Here is a 19078-nt window from a genome sequence, read left to right on the forward strand (position 1 = left end):
TTCTTTTTCAACATTTTTTTAATTCTACAATACTGCTATTATACAACCCAAACCAATCCTTAAGTGTGGATTGCAAGACATCAGATACGAGCTCAGAGGCTGGAATGTTACAGAGCTTAATTTAAAAGCAGTCGCGTTCTCCCCTCCAGCTTGAAGGAGGCAGCTTGTCAATTACTGTTCCTGCTCTGACAGAGGCTTTGGGCGCCACGATGAACAAGCAGGAAAGCAGCAAAGCATGGAAAAATGAGCACAACTTGAAACAATGATCAAATAAATAAAAAAATAGTAAATAAAATGGATGCATATAAGCATTTCAACTTGCTTTGCTATTAAAGTTGTAAATTTCTGATACTTTTGTATAAATGTTCATTATAGTATAAAATCTTATCAAGTATTTAAGATTTAATATAGGGAATCTTCATCTGTAAAACATCAGGGTTTGGTTAAAATGAGAGAGAGCTACATCTTCTCCTTTTCAGTCTGAAATTACTTTGACCAGCAACTTATGTAATCAAAATACCTTAACATACAGAAAATTTAAACTGGAATTACAGCAAGAGAAAAAAAAAACGGTTACATGAACGAAGAAGCACTTTACAGTACATTAAGTCTGAACCATGTGGGTGATGCAATCAGCAAAGATAAAATGGGCTTCAGATATTATTTGAACAACTATAGCAGGAAGTTTTGTGAGAATACACTATGATATACACTAATAAATAAATTAAATATATTTTAGGGAATATAATATGCCCAAAAGCATAATACTGTTTTTATTGGCTAAAGAGACTTACAATTACTCACGCAAAAAAAGCAAAAGTAAGCGCATGTTGGTACTGAGAATTAACAATATTTTGACATTTTCAAATGTATTTTATGATAAAATTAAATCTCTTAGTAGCACCTTAAAAATCATGTCCTGAGATTGCATTATTAAAAAGATGATTTTGAGCACTTCGGTTTCCTTTCCTGTGATAAACGTTTAGTTAACTTTCTTTTCACAGTTTCTCCAATTATTGTATAACTGTGAAGGTACTGAGTTGCCACATAATACCTTGTGCAGGAGCTTATGAAAGCAAGACTATTGAATGAAGACACATGGTCATATCATGTTATATGATTAGGGAACAACACATGAGCAGTAAAGCTTGGTCTGCACTTGCTGAAAGGCTCAACAGCTGATGTTGGGTCAGAATATATCTTACATGAAAAATAGATGTGTGTGAGAGTTGCAAATCCGCAATTATTAAAAAAGATGTTTAATAAAAGACTATGGACTGAAAATGTTCCATTGCATATACATACAAGCATACCCAAAACATTATTCCAGGCCAAGCACACACAAGGAGGTTAGAGCACCTAAGCAGATTCCATCCTTTTAAATCTAACACTGTCTGCTGTAAATATCTGACATTGTAGCTCCAGCTAGATTGCACCTATGTAATACCCCATTTGTCCTGTGGGGTCAAAGGCCGTGTCCCAGCCTTCATTTAATAGCCTTGTATGAGCATGAGTTCCCTAACTCATAAAAGAATCATAAGCTGAGGTAGAACCTAACACATTTGTAAACTCTTAGTAACAGTTTAAAGTCTGAACAGGAACAACTTTCATGTTGTGCTGATAAAAAGGATAAAAAGGATTTTTGAGCTTTTCTCTCCATGCTGTGTGCTTCAGAGGTTCAAAACAGTGACATCAGCGATTATGTGCTACAAGACCCCGAGGGGAGCAGCTGGCGGGCAATGTAAACCATTTTGACCAATGTTAAGGCCAAGTGAGTGTTGTGAAAGTCTTTGGTCTAGTTGCTGTCCCTCTGCCCAGTGAGAGGCTGCCCGACAGGCAGGTTTTCATGGAGGTACTTCATGGTACCCTGCTCAGAGAAGTCGGCTACAGTGTGCCCGTCACCTCTCAGGACCCATTTGGTGGTGAGCAGCCCCTCCAGGCCAACAGGGCCCCGGGCATGGATACGAGCTGTGCTAATGCCTACCTCTGCTCCTAAAGAGGAGGAAAAACAGCAAGTGAGAACGGTAAACAAATCACATGTTGAGAGTCTGCTTTATCTGAGATAAAATAATATTAGGCAATAAGTGAGAATATGTGGGCTATTGAAAAAGATGTCACAATAATTATTCCCAGCTTATCAAATACTGATTCATGGTCAAGGATGCTTGATTTTTGTTTTTCTTGAATTGATTTCTTTTTGGGTGTACAGTGCCTAGATATATAATGTAAGGGACTTGGAGGTGGGTTGGGGGGGACTGCAGGTGGAGGGAAAGGGAACGTGCAGGCAAACTTTCCACCACAATGTGCTTTGTTGACTGCATACCACTTTGGCATGCACTTTGGCTAATGTAATGATCCCTTCCAGTTCTTGTAAAAACCCAAATAAGCATTTGATCACAAAAAATGATGCGACGCACAAGGCTGCATCATTATCTGACGTTCTCAGCAACAACCGTGATATAAATAGCAACAAAGTCAAAGTAGGATTGGTGGAAGGGGAGATGGATGGGTCAAACAAACGTAGGACTTTCACCCAGGAGGCAACTGTTTGTGTCCCATGTGAAACAAAAAATGAATGGTGACTTATTTCAACAATGTGTGTGTATGTCATGTGATGTATTTCACACAAATCATGTGACCTAAGTGATGTTGCATTAGTAAAATGTTCTTAACCCTTGGGAATCTATGCAAATTGGGCTGATTTCTTTCAAAATGTAGGAAGAAGGCGATGAGCAACAAAAACACAAATGACCTGGAAAAGCGCTCAAAAATTATAATAATTTTGTAACAATTTTAAATATGTCATTACGGTTATTAAGAATATAGTTTTTCCCCGGACATTTTTTCCTTGCTTTTTGTATGCATTTAACTAGCAGCAACTGTGTATTTCCTGTGAACATGGAAGTTTGTTTTGTAAAGACACAATGCATTAACAAGCAAATGGGCACACATTACCCGAGCGAAGTGGTGCTAGAGGGTACCTAAAGCATCACAGTTTGACATGTAGGGTCACTGACCCAGCGTCTGTGTTTGACGAGTTGGCAGTGAAAATGTGTTTCAATAAAAAACAGCTGATGTATAAAACCGCCACATACCCAGTCCAAAGCGGTAGCCATCAGCGAAACGTGAGCTTGCATTCCAGAAAACACAAGCGCTGTCCAGCTGCTGCAGAAACTGCTCCGCTGTGTCCTCTGTAACAGCAAGACAGCTTGTTGGTGCCACTAGCTCAAACTTTTATCTGTGATTTAACAGCCTTCTATGTATGCAATGCCATAGCACTTGAGTTGAGATAAGGCACTTAATAAGAGCAGAGGCCCACCAAGTCATTGTTTGCTAATCACAAGTAAGTCTCAAGTATTTGCACACATAAGAGCAAAAACTTAAAGATCTCTTAAATTCGTATCATCTATGCCTTCTATCCCCAAAACACAATTGACATATCCATACTATCATCTTTAACATGTTGATGTGAACAAACCTAAAGGGCCAAATGTCATCAGGAGAAATCGTTGCGATGCAATTTGACTTGTAGATGTCGATACACAGCAAATATTGCATTAGTAAATCATATTGGGTTTATTTTTATTTATTCATTTTGTTTTGCAGGAGCCAAGGCAGGTTTTTCTCTTGATGACTGCACAGATGTTCTACCAATCCACTAATGTTTATAACACTGCACAGAAACACTGTACAAATATAGACCTCTATATTGCTTCTTTCCATCTAGCTTTCATTGTATCTTATCCAGTGAGTCTATAATATCTGTTGCACCTACATACTTATCTATGTCAATGTATTCTGATTCTGTCTACCTACTGTATTTATCATCCATATAAAACTCACTGCTTTGCTGACGGACACAAATGAATGGATACATTTTGATTAATTGAAGTACCTTCTGTGGTCACCAGATGGCAGCAGCACGTCCTCCACTGCAGGTGTAAATAATCTTCATTGTAGAAATGTAAATTCTCCTGCATTTTTCAAAATGCTGTGCACTTTTATTCTGATCACCAGAGGACACGTGTGAAATATTCTGGATGTTTCTATTTCGACCTTTTCTGGGGGATTTGCACCTTATTTTTTGCCATGCATTTTTTGAATGCAGGATTGCTTTCTTCAAATGGTTTCTTTCAAAATATTCACAAAAACTGCTTGACATATGAACGCATCATAAAAATGACAATATGTTAGTCTTCAACAGGGTCCGCATGAAATATGGCCACAGCTGTTACATCAGGAAATACTCTGGACACCGCACAGAAAGGTTTCAATCAACATGAGTTAGAAAGATGCGCAGTGATGGCTCACTTGAAAGACAAAAATGTGTTTAAACATGACCCAAAGTTATGACAGGGACAAGTCTTTAAAACTGCGTTGTAGCATCTGCTCTACATTTCAAATGGGCTCTGTCCCCTACGATGGAGTCACACAGGGAGGCTGTGCACTCATCCTGACAACAAAGTGTCACTGCTCATTATTCACCATGGCAGGAAGTGGGATGAATGCGGACGGTGAATCAAGAGAGGGAGAAGGAGAACTTGAGAGGTGTATCGGACACCTACGTGAAGAGGTGTGGTAAATTATGGCAAAAATGCATTATTTTTGCCGTACTTTACCAATTTGCAGAGAGAAAAAAGAAAGCAGGAACACACCGAGCAACCTACCGTTTTCTGTGATGATAACGTCTGTGTGGGAGCTTCCATACTTGTGAATATGTTCCACAGCCTCCTCCATGCTGTCCACCACCTCCATGCAGCACTCCAGGTCACCATACTCTGTCCGCAGGGACTTTGCCTCCGATGGGCTGAATGTCAGGTAAGAGGCGAACCGAGGGCCTGCATGAATCTTCACCTAGCAACAACACACAGATTAAGAAAAAAAGAAAAAATAAGGTAAGTCCATCTGTAAAAAAAATGTATCAAAATCAGGCATATTCACAAAAAAAAACTGAAAAAGTAATTCAGCTTATTTTGTATGATGCTTTACCCGTTCAGTACGCAACATGTCAATGATCTGGTCAAACAGTGGTGTCCTGAGGATGTCCCTGTGAATCAGCAGACTTTCCATGGCATTACATGCAGCTGGGTAGTCGCACTTTGAGTCTCGGACTGGAATGGGAAAATATAAGTCAATTACTGACATATTCATCGGTGGTTGATGCTACAGCTATTAACTTTTATTAAAAAATATGTTTGCTATTTGTGCTGAAAGTGTCAATATTCACACAGTAGTAACAGGAGACAGATAATGTGTGAAAAAAAAAATGATATCCCTCCTCTTCCTACGATTACAAGTATACACTGCTTCTGAGAAACTACAGCTAAAAAGTATACCAAAATATGTTTCTGAAAACATTGGTGTGAAGAAAAAGGATATGCAGTAACAGAATCTTGAGTCATATTTGATCAACTCTGCCTAGTTTGACAGCATCTTACAAGCAGTGACTGACATGATTGACAGCTCTATACACGGCCCTCATAGGTTGTTTCATTCAGCCAAGGTGGATTCTTGCAAATGCCATTAGAAGCACAACATGATTTTTTTCATTGATTATATGTCTCATTTACTACTGTCAGGATATATTGATAGTTTTAGAAAATATGACAATTTTTTTTTTTTAGTTACCAATTCCAGCTTTAAAGTATAGATAATTAAAGTACAAGCTAACATATTGTACAAATTTGACAGAAATGGCCTACCAGTGACGCAGCCACTATTTACTATTCATCAGCAGTGTTAATTTACTAATACAGTGTACATATAAACTTCTACAGTTACAAGACACTAGTGAGATTTATATAAGCTGACCAATTTTGATGACTTTGTCAACGCTGGCTTCTGCATCGACGTAGACGTGGCAGATTCCTTCACTGTGGCCCAGCACCGGGATGCCCTTGGCTGCTCGCTGAATGTTCCTCACCAGCTGAGATGAACCTCGAGGGATGATCAGGTCGATCATTTTGTCCAGACGGCACAAATCCTCCACCTCCTCACGAGTGCTTACCTTGTGTAACAAATAAAGGTTTTTCAACCACAGTGGCTTCACGCTATACTTTTCTAATCAAGTGATTGAGATGATGCATTTCGACCAGACTGCTGAGTTCCCCCAGTCTATTAAATGTTCTGCATGAGGTTTGCATTATTTGTATTGCTGTAAATATGCAGGAAACAAACTTTACCAGCTGCACAGCCTCTCTGACTCCGTGCATGGAAAGGGCCTCCTGGGTGAGCTGGTGGAGGACCCGGTTGGTGTTGGCTGCCTCTTTGCCTCCCTTCAGCAGGAGGGCGTTACCACTGGCTATGGCCAATGCAGACACCTGGGGAGAACACACAGGGTTTGTGATATCATTGCAGTCATTCCAAGAAAGTCATCAATTTATTTATGTTTTATGCATTTGTCAATATTCGGCAAAAGGCAATTTATTTATATATCAAATTTCAGCAACAAGGGAATTCAAAGTGCTCTAAATAAAACATCAAAAGGCCATTTAAATACAATTAAAAATGTCTTTAAAGAGCAAGAGAAAAAAAATAAAAACAAGCTAAACTATACTAAGACATGGATGAAACATAAGAATACAATTTAAAAAGCAACAGCAAACAAGGTCTTCAACCATGATTTAAAAGAGGAGAGTTGCAGTGGAGCCACAGTTTTCTGGGATATATGGCACAGAAAACTAAATGCTACTTCTCCGTGCTAAGTCTTGACTCTGGGGGCACAAAACAGACCTCTCCCAAAAGACCTGAGAGGTCTGAATGGAGGTCAGAAATGTCTTTGGGCTCAAAACCATTCAGTGCTTTACACACCAACATGCAGGTTTTAAAATTGATTCTCTGACAGACAGTAAGACAGTGAATAAGAAAAAAACATATGTATAAATAGATATTATGTATAAACTCCCAGATTTGTGTTTGGGCAGCTCTGCCTAAATACCTGCGGCAGGCAGTCAGGTCGGGCCTCAAAGATGACCAAGAGAACTCCGATGGGCACGGTGATCTGCTCCAGTTCCAGGTTGTGAGCCACCCTGGTCCTGCGCAGCACACGACCCACACTGTCCTGAGCAGCCACGGCGATCTGCCGCAGACCGATGGCCAAGCTGTTGAGTTTGGCTGGTGACAAGCTCAGACGGTTTAGCATGGCCGGTGGCAAATGGCCTGTAGAAAGGAGAGAGGTTACACATTGCGATCAGGTGATAAAGTATCAAACTCTTATTAACTGAGGCAAACCATGAGGAGAGAGTGACAGAGTCGCCCTCTGGTGGAGAGATATTAACTAAAACTGCCCATTTTGGTTATATAAAGTTTTTGTTGTAAGAATATGATAAATATGAAGAGAGATGTAAAGACATGTGCAGTTTGTTTAAATAAATGCACATGGGTATGTGCGTATATTTCTTTATATTGTTTTCTATATATATATTTATATTTTGTACATACTTGTTATTTTCATTTTTTATATGTATTTATATTTAGTATTTATATGTTCTTAGGGCATGTCTTTTATAGATTTTATGGGGAAACTGAAGGCAAATTTTCCCATTTGTGAACAATAAAGTTTTTGTAATCATAATATTTTGTATAAGAATAGATTACTGAGATACCGTAAATCAGAAGTATTGAAAGAATTGTAAATATTTAAATATAGGCGTGTATATGTGTACACTGGTGAACATATGATATGATTAGGATTTATACGAAGGAGTTTTTCATAATAGTTTAATTGCTGAGTAAAGGGGTAGGATTAAATAAGTTTATACTTATTCCTACTCATTTTAACACATGTAAATCGAGGCAATTTGTGAATGAAATTCATTATGTCTTTTCTTATTCATATGTTTTTAACTTCTGTGTTTGTTGTATTTTACATGTTCAAAATAAAGACGTCAATTAATTGAGAATATTTTTTTTCCAGAGGGACCTAAAACACCAGAGAGTATATTTCCACACTTTCCAAAACAACTATAAGCTCAATGCACATATAAAAAATACATATATATAAATATTATGGACTCTGAAACTTGAAACAGTGCTGCAAACTCTGCTACATCTCCTCTAAAGCCGACAAACTGGCTCACTGTTACCTGCATTTACTGCCAGGTCCATGTCCGTCTTGTTTGCAACCAGAATCTCTTCCCTCCTTTCAGTCAATAGCTCTGCTAGGTGGCAGATGATCTCACTCCTCTGACAACACAGATACAGGCAGCATGAGCACGTCACACATTTATCCACAAGAGGTCAGAGTTTGTCCATATTTCAGTTGAGGTAAGCTCAGGACTAACCTTCTACATTTTAAACACGACGAATGATGTTAACTGATATTTTATGTGATTTTTACACAAGAACAGACATTTTTGTTCATATTTAAAACAATGTGGCACCTGGTCTGGGTGCAGAGATGCCAGGGTTCTTCCAGAGTTACGAGCCATTTCTGTCTGATGCTCCACAGTTGGGCCTGGTGAAGGATCAGGGACAGAACAGATTTAATTTAAAATACACTCAGTTGCCAGTTTATTAGGTACACCTAGTTAATACTAACACAACAGTCCTGCAATGAATCATATATTATAATGTTTAGTTTTGTTGAAATGGTTTCAGAGAGGTGTTGATTCAACTCTAAAGATCTTTCTTAATTGGAGGCTGTAGTTTGTGGTGCTGCTGAATTATATTGGATTATGAAGAGAGGTGTTTCTATTATTTAATCTTTTGTCACTGACACACATTGTGGACAAAATATTACTCTACTCTGTATAACTCAAAACAACTCACCAGCACCACACACTACCAGCCAGGTCACCAGAACAAAATGTTGGTATCGTACGTTTCTGCAAACTACAAAGGCGTTACATTTGCAAGTTTCCTGCACATCATACTGTTTCTAAAGTGACGCAGGAATGACCTGTTTTTGTCACTGGACTGTGGAGGAGATTGTGGATGTTGTGTCACCTTGGGAAGACACCTGCTGAGTGCAGACTTCTGTTCGAGACCAACAAGCAACAAAAACAGTTTTTTAGTGATTCGTAGCCCCCTAAACCAGGTATTTTAAGCCAAAACATACTTATTTAATTACATGACATTTCAGTGTTTTCCATGACTGTGGGAACCCTGACATAATATTTTTCTAACCATAACCAATTGGTTTTTGTGCATAACTTTAACCACATGCTTACCACAGCATCTTTGAAATGTCATATTACCATGTAATACTATACTATACTACATTATGACATGCAAATGTATTGTATCGCTGGTTTGTAAACATACAATGCCAACATTTATTCTGGCTATTGATTTGTAAACTACAGCCACCTAAAAATGGACAAAAAAAAACTCTTTAAACTAAATAATCACCAAAGAATCATAACCTTACTGAGGACATGATTTATTACAGGACTGTTGTATTAGACTGCGTTTCTTTCCACTAGGCATACCGAATAAAGTGTATTAAACAACAGCAGCTACAAATTTAGTATAACTGCAATCACACTAATAAAAGGAGCCTACGAGAGAAAGCATGCAGCCCAGGTGAACTCACCAGCAGGTTTGATCTCTGAGAAGAACGTTCCCACCTTCTTGCCCTCCACGATATCAGTGATGACATGACCTGTTACTTTAGGATGGGTGCCATTTGCAATGACCACTGAGGTGCCACCCTGCAGGGCCCAGAGGGCAGCTTTGACCTGCAGAAACACACAGAAAGAAATACTGCATTTCAGCGATGATCTCTCTGACGTCTCTACTTTTTGAAAAGATGATATAGACTCTCAGTAAAAATGTGAAAAGCATGCTGGTTCATGCTGGTTCACAAAGGCCTTTGTTTGTCTTCTTCTCTGGTGTGTTAGTCAAAGAAAAAGTATAAAACAACAAGGGCAAACTGGCACACCGAGAACAACGGAGATGTGAAAAAAAGGGGAAAAAATGCATTATGTGCAAAAGATTTCATTACAAGTTGACATGTCCTTAGTGCAAAATGAGGTATGCCCAATGAGTCACAGTGTACACTGAAATAACTACAGGTGAACCTCGTCAGTCATCAGGGTTTAATTGAAGATACATTAACAAAACAACTTCATGGCACTGACCCATTTTTATACACACACTGATACATGTAAACACACTGATAAAGACAGAATGATAGACCAATTATTTTGGGATTTACAGTGCAGTGTTTAAAAAAACAGTTTATAAAATCCTACTTCCAATGTCTTTGCACTTTTAAGACTTTTGATGGATTGATTTAGATTTAGATCTATTGATTTTAGATGAATGAATCCAATGCCTTGTAAGACTCTAAGTTTCTGCGGGAACCCTGCTTCTAAACATGAGTAAAAAAATTGAAGTAGAATAAAAATCTACAGTACAAGAAGCTTTGTACTTTGCCTATTTGATGAATGTCTACTAAGATAAAAGCTTTTAATATGAACATGAATAAACACAGTTTTAACACGGTGATTGAGGACTTAATGTACCTTGGCCTCCATGCCTCCAATCCCAACTCTGGACTTTGTACCATAGGTGATGGACTGCTGGTCTCCAGGATAGAAGATGTCAATGAGCTTGGCGTCATCTGTTCCGGGGGGGCTGTTATAAAGTCCTAAAAAATTGACAGTTGTTAAACAACTTAATTGCGCACATACGGGTCTAAAATACAGAATGCAGCATGACACAACCCAAAAACACTGCAACTTCTGTAACGTGGACTTTATACTAGTGCCTGGATCATTTAACCTTTAAAAAAATAAACAACCAACTGATAATAATATTCTGCTATCTAAATCTACTCAATTGATACTGAATGGACCCTCAGCCACAACACACTCGTGTTTACACACACACACACACACACACACACACACCTTGTGGTGACCCCATCAGCATCAATTTCAAACATGAAGGCAGAAGGTCTGTGTTTGTCTCTCTCTTATTACTCTCAGTTGACCCTGAGAGGGGTGTTTTTTTATCCCGGTGAAGAGCGCAGACAGATGGTGTTATTACCTAACAGCTGACCCAGACTGTTGTTGTGGTAACCGCACATACCTTCCACGTCAGACAGCGCGATGAGGAGGTCAGCCTTCATCTCTACGGCTAGCCGCGCCGCCAGACTGTCATTGTCCTTAATGCTGATCACCTACAGAACCAGAAAATTGCTGATGTAAGCTCCTGGAGAAGGAAAGTCAGCCATCTGCTTTTTACCATCTGAGCTGTTTCTTAAGGACTGAAGGAAAGCTGATAAATAAAGGCGAACATCTAAACATGTATGTACTTCTATTACTGAGCTGTCACTCTACTGGACCATTAGGGGGAAATTTTAAGAGGACTGGTAGGGTGTGACAGTACGATAATTTTTCAAAAATAATTTTGTATGGCACATAAGTTAAGAATGGGTGTAAAACATTCTTAAATCAATTTTAGGTTTTAATAATACCGTGTCAATTTGCCAACAGCCAGCATCATAACAAATAGTCATCTATATTAGTTGTGGAATGAGAATGAGAGAGAGAAGTGAAATAATCTTCAAGAAAAAGATGTGTTAGTTATTTCTGCAGGCGAAAAGTTGAAAGAGGCGTCTACCTACAGACGTTAGTCTTGTTCCCTTCTGACAGCACCTCCTCCCAGTGAGTGCATGCACAGCCATCCATCCCCTCCCAGCATGCACATGCCTTAGTGTTTGAGGGCAGAGCTGATGAGGTGAGGTGGGGTGGCAGAGGTGTGTGTGGATGAAAGAAAACTACTGTAATATTCCAATAAACAGTGACCGTCTACACTATATAAACACTATCTCTGTCAACTACTTCAGCACCCCTGCTGCCATCGTCACCTCTACCAGCGTCGCCCCCCCCTGCTGTCTGTACCCACATTTACCCCCTGCAGGTCGCTGTTGGGCTCCGGCGGGGGCACCACGGCATCATTGGTGTTGATGATGGGCACGATGTTCATGCGCAGCAGCTCCTGCAGTGTGCTGTTCAGGTTCTGCCTCTTTTGGTCATCATGAAAATCTAGATTTGTCACCAGGACCTGACAGCAGAATTAAACAGAGCATTAAAGGAGCAATGAGTGAGTGAAAAAGGATTAAAGTGTGTCACTCTGCATGATAGAAAATCTGAAAGTGGTTCCAAACTGTGCAAAAAGTAAATGGATTTTGTTTCTAAATGCAAAAAATATTGACATTGGAAGCATTGAAATCCATTCTGCCGACAATTCTACAACAGAAAGAGTGCAACATTATAAATATTTTGGCATTTTAATTGATGACCTTTTCCTTCTATGCCCTATATAACTGTAATACACTTCAGCAAAATTTTAAGCTGTCCTAACTGATAACTGCAAGAATTCCAAGGTTGTGATCTCATCGATTGTCGTTTTTAATTTGTCTGTTTATTTTTATTTTAGTTTTTTATGTATACTGTAAAAGCCTTGTATTTTTCTGTTTTGATAATTGTTTGTTGTATGAACCTCGGCACCACTGAAAATAAGAGGTGACCCTCTGTGTTTTCTGATGCTTTAAATAAAATAAATTATGATACATGTGCTTCTTAAGCATTTTAAAGCGATTATCTTATTATGGAGTATATAAGTACCTGTGCAGTGCAAGTGCTGTATTGGGTGAACATAGCCTCGTACAGAGCCATCAGGCCACTCTGTCCAGCTGCAGCACAGGCCCGGGCCTCCAGCACTGGTAAGGACTGCAACACAAAAACAGTTAAACATCTGGTTACACTGATTTTCTGAGTAAACACATTATTACGGCTTCACTCAAGCTTTGCCATGCCAGCGCAGGTGTTCTCAAAAAAATTAAAATCGTATCCATATACCCTTCTGTAAAGGACGACAATGTAGCAGAGTGAAAATACGCAGTAATACAGTAGAAAACAAAATCTACATTCTGTAAGGCGGCTGGCCTGATGATGACATTAAAAGAAAGAAGCAGTATTTTATATCCATCATGTAAATTTGAATGTCAACCAGAGTTACTTTGTGTTAAGGCAAGTTGGATTTAATAATTTAAAAGACTTTTAAATGCCTTCAGGAATTCAATTTCTGACCAGTTTTACAGAAAATAAAATTGAAGGACAAAACATGAACCAAAGTTAATTATTTCGGTTAGAGACAATTTTGTCCAAATGTTTATTGTAACATAAAACATGACTTTTTTGGTCAAGTTAAAAAGTAAGACCTCAAATGCAGAAAATAAAATATTCTGGAGAGGAACACATTGAAAACCATGAACATATTATCATAACAGTATCCATTTGGTTTATAATGCAGTTGATAAATTATTTAAAAATTAGATACTATTTTAATTATTTTGAAATTTTACAATGCAATATCTTTATTTAGCATTTTAAAGACTTTGGAAATATTGGTTTCAGACATTTTAATACCTTATTTTTTGCCTTACTTTTTGATTAATGAATTCAGAGCCTTTTAAGACTTTTTACGGATCCGCTGGAACACTGATCAACCCACAGAAAACAGGAACAGTGACTTCTTTATCTGAATCAGTGCTGATTTACTCTACATCACCTTAAGCCACAACACATTCCCCCATCCTTTCTCACCATGTCTTTGAGCTGATTGTGTCCTGAGTGCAGCGCCTGTCGGACGCTCTGGGACAGCAGGATCTCATGTCGCAATCTTTGCTTGCCAAAAGCCACTGCTCCACTGGTGACAATCATCATCTCCCTGCCTTGATTCTGCAGCATGGCCACCTGGATTACAACACACCCAATTAGGACTGATGCACAGGAGTAAGAGGATTCATCTTTATTCATCTTTTTTTTGTTTTGAATATTATTGTTTTGAGATATCAGGGTGAGTAAAATGCATGTGGTGTTTAAAAAACACACACAAAAAAATTTACAACTAAAAATGAAATGCAATGTGTCTTTCTAAAAACAATGCAAATGGTGTTCAATGGAGCTACTTTCTACCAAAGAAAACAATCCCTATGAAGACTGTCCACAGCATGTTTGGTGGATTATGCAGATAACAAGGGCTTTGTTTCCAGAGAAAGATGTTGCTGTTGAATATTTCATTATTCAGTGACAACAGATCAATGTGCCTATTGTATTATTGGAAAAATGTCTAAAAACCTGGGAAAGAAAAACAAAATTTACCTACATGACCAGGCACCACTGGAGGTAAATAAGAAAATGTTTTGCAGTAATTTGTAATAAAGGTGCAATAATCAGTTGATTAAACGATTAGTTGATCAACAGCAAATTAACTGGCAACTATTATGATAATCAAAGATTGACTTAATAGTTTTTTTAAGCCATAAAGCCAAACATTTGCAGTTTTCATTCTTGTTAAATGTGAGAGTCTGATGCTTTTTTTGTCATATATGATAATGCACTAAAGAGCTTTGGATTTTTGGACTGTTGGTCGCATAAGACATACCATTTGAAGACGTCACCTTAGACTGAGGGAAATTACAAAGGGCATGTTTTACTGTTTTCTGTCATCTCATTGAGAAAACTGATTATTTGCAACAATAATAGTTAGAATATTCAATAATGACATTAATCATAAGTTGTAGCCCCACTCATTAACAGGTATTAAAGGAGAAATAGAGGAAGGAAAGTAAAATTAAACATGTAAGAAAAAGAATATATTAAAAAAAAGTTTGAATCACAAAAAAAAATGAAAATTTGGATAAATATTTATGTATGTGAGTTAGTCTACAGTATTTCCTGTTATTTTATACTTCATTAATGTACAGTTGTATTTGGACTCTCACCTGCTCCACAATGGAGGCCAGCCTCCCCAGAGCCAGGCCACACTCATCACCACGGGTTACCACAGCGCTGCCGAGCTTGACTACGACCCTCTTAGCCTGACGCAGTTCACCGCGGTGTGCAAAGGAGCTGCCATTGGCCCTCCCCTGGGGAACTGTTTAGAGGGAGAAGATGATTTGATTTTAAATTATTGGTGAAAATGTGTAAAAAGGAAAAAATCCAAAGCGGACTATTCTTACATTTTTTATTATTATCAACTGTTGTTGAAGGACAGAAAATCCCCCTAAAGTCTCATTTAGTTTACATGTGTCACTTTCTTAGGACACCCATTTTTAATAAAAGTCAACTGAAATCAGAAAGCAAAATAACACAAAAAAAAAAGAAAAACACTAATGTAGGCAGCACCTTCAACCGTTTAAAAACTGTGCTTTAAAAAAAACATTTTGTCATGTATCAAAATATTGGTATAAATTTTTCCATAAAAACACTTCAAATGTTACATAAATGTGCAAACAAGCATGTTTTGCTGGTTTTCATTGATTGCATGACCGAGACAAACAGAGTGAAGCTGTAGCTGACACGCATCTGTAACCTGGGAAACAGATAATCACAACCTTCAAACTGCCACATCAGCAGGGAGAGCAGAAAAAGCCTGTGCTGACATTACACATCTCTCCAGAGCAATGAAGCGCGAGAGAGAGACAGAGAGAGACACAGAGATAGAGAGAGACACAGAGACAGAGAGAGACTGAGAGAGAGAGGCCCATGTCATCTTGTTCTGATTGGAGGGGGTCAGAAAAATCCCTGCAGGCACAAAATCTCAGTCAAAGTTTTCACAGTATGTTAAGAGCACGTCTGGAATTCACTAAAACTGCCTGCAGATACTGTACTGACAGTGATGATGTGGACACAATCAATATTTATCTACTGTCACAAGGAAACCAAGAGCTTTTTAAGGCTAAAACTATTTATTTACTCAAGTTGCAACTAAAGATTATTGTCATGCTTGACTAATCTTTTGGAAAAAAAAAATCTTGATTATCAATTAATTATTTAAATGGGTCAACAGATTATCAGTCTGGCTGATTATTCGTGCCGATACTTTGCATTTTGCCGAATATCTGTATCAGCATTTATTTTAATGATGGCCAATAAAATTAATTCATTAAAAGTGTAAAGAAAGTTTAAGCAAGGGAGAAGCTTTTACTTGTAAAACCTCAGGGAGCTATTTTATTTATTCATTCTTTTATTTTTATTTTTACTTGACTTTATAAAAAAGGCATTTGAACAGAGTTTTGTGTTGGAGTTTGTTATATTACAAATAATAAATACTGATAGAGTCAGTTCCAAATATCAGTTATTGGTCTCATTAATTACTAATAATCTATATTGGCACTGAAATGCAGTATCGTTAACTTAAGAAGAAATTACTCAAAAAATTAGCAAGAAATTAGGAAAAAGTTACAAAACAATACCTGACAATTAGCACAGAAAAAAAGAAACACACAAAAACCCACAGAAAAGTGCAGCAAAAATAACAATTCTAAAACATAATTTTGAATATGTAATTATGCCAATAATAAATATAGTTTTCTGTATATTTTTACCTAACTTTTTCAAAAACAATTTTCAAAATCAAAAAGAAAAATTGCAGGATAATTCTTGCCAAGTTGCTCAATGCCTTTTGGCCTATGTTTCCACTGAAGAAATCAAACCACTTTCAAAGGTTTAAAATAATACTTTTGACAGCTAAATGAACACAGCACAAGAAAAGTGATCCGTGTGTTAAAAGGTTAAAAAGCCCTTACGCTACAACAGAATCATCTCTTTTCTCTCTTTTTATCTAACAATCTGGTGCAAAAGGTTGCGTTTTGGGTTGTTTTTTTTTGTAATCCATGCATCTTGATGCTACACAGTGTGTCTGTGCAGAATGGCTTGCCTTGTGTCAGAGGTCTGCTGAGCAGCCGGCATACGTGTCTCTGGTAATCCAGTGAGATCCTTGAACACAGGGCCAACCTTCGCAGCAGCATGGTCAATTCAATGCCTTTACTGTAACAGTGAGAAACACACACACGCAAAACATATCAGCATTACAGACAATAAACTGTGGTGTAACAGACAGAAATTAGAGCCGTGTATTATATCTAATGGAAACATTAAAAAAAAAAGTTATTCCCAAAATACAACTTCCCCTCCTGTTTGTTAAATGATAATAAAGAGCTTTTGTTCTTACTTGGCTTCCTGTAGTCCCTGTTTAGCTTGTCCTGTGTTTGCACCTGCCCTCTGCAACGTCTTCTATCGAGTTTTTATCATCTTCTTTGAGCGGTTAATGCTTCATTTATCTCACAAATACTTCAACAAAGGTGGACTCTGCATGTGCCGGACTCCTCCCCTCACTGACAGAGCTGCTGATGAAACTGTCACCGCGGTTTGCAAACACTGTATCTGTGCCTCGCTAACGTTACAGCAGCGTCGGTAAATCACCTCCCGCTGCTGCGAACTGACTTATTATTAATTTGCCGTTATTAGTAACGTTGACAGTGACACGGAGTGTGTTTTTAAAAAGGGAAAAGCCCGTGGAAAAGCCTCGTGAAGTGGCGGTGAAGTGGCAGGATGTGGTATCAGGCCGGCCGGCGAGTTAACGGAAGTGGTATTTAAGTGTCACGTTTCAAAATAAAACTTTGCCCCTAAAAAATAATAGTTTTCTCTCTTTATTTATTTATTCTGTTAACTTTCTTCTTTCTATTTTTTTTTATTTATTGTTATTGTTGCACACGAGCGTCCTCAATAACCACCCCAATACAGTTAAACAACTGGTTTGAATATCAACATCAGCAAATACTATCATGCCTTATTATCTTTTGTATGTTTGTTGCCTGTCTTGTTGTGTCCTGTCTTGCCTTGTCTATATTCCTGTCTCCATCTACCTCCATGCATGTATGCATTGCCTGTCACTACCCTGTTTCCTCGTTTGTTTTTGTACTGCATTTTGCACTTACTGACAAATAAATAAATAAATGCAAGCTAATTGCCTGTATGCATTGTGCTCAGTTTCATATATAGGCTAATAAAAACATTTTCTGTAATTGGAAGTTACAGTCAGATAATTATATATCTATCTCGTCATACCCGTATCTATAATTATGCCCTATCGATATAGCTAGGCCATCTTTATCTTAAAAGTAGGTTAAATCTTTAAATGTAAGTACATTTGTCTCCCTTTTCTGCATGCTCTTACTTTCTGTTATTCTGTAACCCAATTTTTCTGATTAAAAAACAAAACTCAAGATGTATCATTGAAACCTTCGACTACAATGTGACACAATGGTCTGCAGGTTCGAGCAGCATTTTCCAAAAACCACGTTTGGAAAGTTGTATCTGCCGGTGTGTCCATAAGACGTTGAAAATATTATGTGCAAACTATAATATTCTATAGGCCTAACATCATCATGCTACTTTTTTCAGTTAATCTAAGCCTATTTTTAATAGTAGTCTTGGAAAAACACGGTGGAAGGTGTTTTAGTATAAAACACAATGCTGGCAGTATACAAAAAGTAATGTGGCATGAGAAATGACAGAAGAGTCACACAACTCATCATGTTTAAGCATAAAAATCGTGAATCAGGAAGCCTATTGTTGATCATTGATAGAAATACAAATTCTACTTCACTTTTCACACAGTTAACTCCATATTTTACCGCAATAAACAAGGTCACCACAGTTGAAAACCAAATGTTTTCCATAAAATACCTTACTTTTCATTTCTAATTCCTCCCAGTTTATTAATCTAAAACTCATAGGCTGACAAAGGTGGTTACATGACAACTGCCCCAATTTGTTTCTTTTAACTTGTGTACCTGTCATTTTCACCATGTGGTGGAGAAATCACAGGGCCGCAGTAGAGATGAAAGTTTTCTGTGCCTGCGCTAACCTGCTGTGACAAAATAAAAAGTCACCCAGAGCAGAGTTGAGTGACACTGTCGGACTGCCACTGCCCCAAGGAGTATAGATAACTAAATTGGCTCCTGTAGCTCTGGCTAAATGTGTATTATCTCATTATATCTGTCCTGTTCTTTTCTCCATTGTCCACTTTTGCCCTTTATCTGTTCCTCTGTGTTTCTCCTCCTCTTTGCTCTTTTATCAGTCCATCTGACTCAGGGGAAAGAACTGACCCGCACCTTGCTCCTGACTCCACTAATCCACTAACTGTGTGTGTGTGTGTGTGTGTGTGTGTGTGTGTGTGTGTGTGTGTGTGTGTGTGTGTGTGTGCTTTCGCGCGTGTGTGTGTGTTTGTGTATCTGCACAACCTTTTAACTTATTGCAGGTCCGTTCATTTTGAT

At 38.1% G+C, this 19078-nt stretch overlaps 1 protein-coding gene across 2 annotated transcripts; it reads right to left on the reverse strand.

The window, feature by feature from the left end:
* aldh18a1 (aldehyde dehydrogenase 18 family, member A1) lies at positions 1 to 17391 on the reverse strand. 2 transcript variants are annotated; one of them, XM_088070314.1, is made up of 18 exons: positions 16972 to 17391; positions 16678 to 16787; positions 14741 to 14892; positions 13560 to 13709; positions 12579 to 12683; positions 11863 to 12015; positions 11038 to 11128; positions 10470 to 10594; positions 9536 to 9680; positions 8382 to 8455; positions 8085 to 8184; positions 6938 to 7158; positions 6183 to 6320; positions 5812 to 6007; positions 4990 to 5111; positions 4668 to 4854; positions 3096 to 3191; positions 1 to 1992 (listed from the first exon to the last, which is right to left on the reverse strand). In XM_088070314.1, the coding sequence occupies exons 2-18, from the start codon at positions 16766 to 16768 to the stop codon at positions 1796 to 1798; spliced, it is 2343 nt and encodes a 780-aa protein (XP_087926440.1). In that variant the 5' UTR covers positions 16769 to 16787; positions 16972 to 17391; the 3' UTR covers positions 1 to 1795. The 2 variants fall into 2 exon arrangements, with proteins under 2 accessions (XP_087926440.1, XP_042363842.2); XM_042507908.2 differs by having other exon boundaries at positions 11857 to 12015.
* Positions 17392 to 19078: the final 1687 nt, after the last annotated feature.

Source organism: Plectropomus leopardus, chromosome 19 (assembly GCF_026936395.1).
Source record: "Plectropomus leopardus strain MGB_pleo_1.0 chromosome 19, ASM2693639v1, whole genome shotgun sequence".
NCBI lineage: Eukaryota > Metazoa > Chordata > Actinopteri > Perciformes > Serranidae > Plectropomus > Plectropomus leopardus.

What these genes read in the sequence shown, in the direction of transcription:
- aldh18a1 (XM_042507908.2), bottom strand. Translation starts at nt 16,768, where the DNA reads ATGCTGCTGCGAAGGTTGGCCCTGTGTTCAAGGATCTCACTGGATTAC. An exon ending in ACAATCAGCTCAAAGACATG is followed by an intron (nt 12,684 to 13,559) that starts GTGAGAAAGGAT and finishes TTTGTGTTGCAG; the next exon opens with TCCTTACCAGTGCTGGAGGC. An exon ending in ACAGCACTTGCACTGCACAG is followed by an intron (nt 12,016 to 12,578) that starts GTACTTATATAC and finishes TTCTGCTGTCAG; the next exon opens with GTCCTGGTGACAAATCTAGA.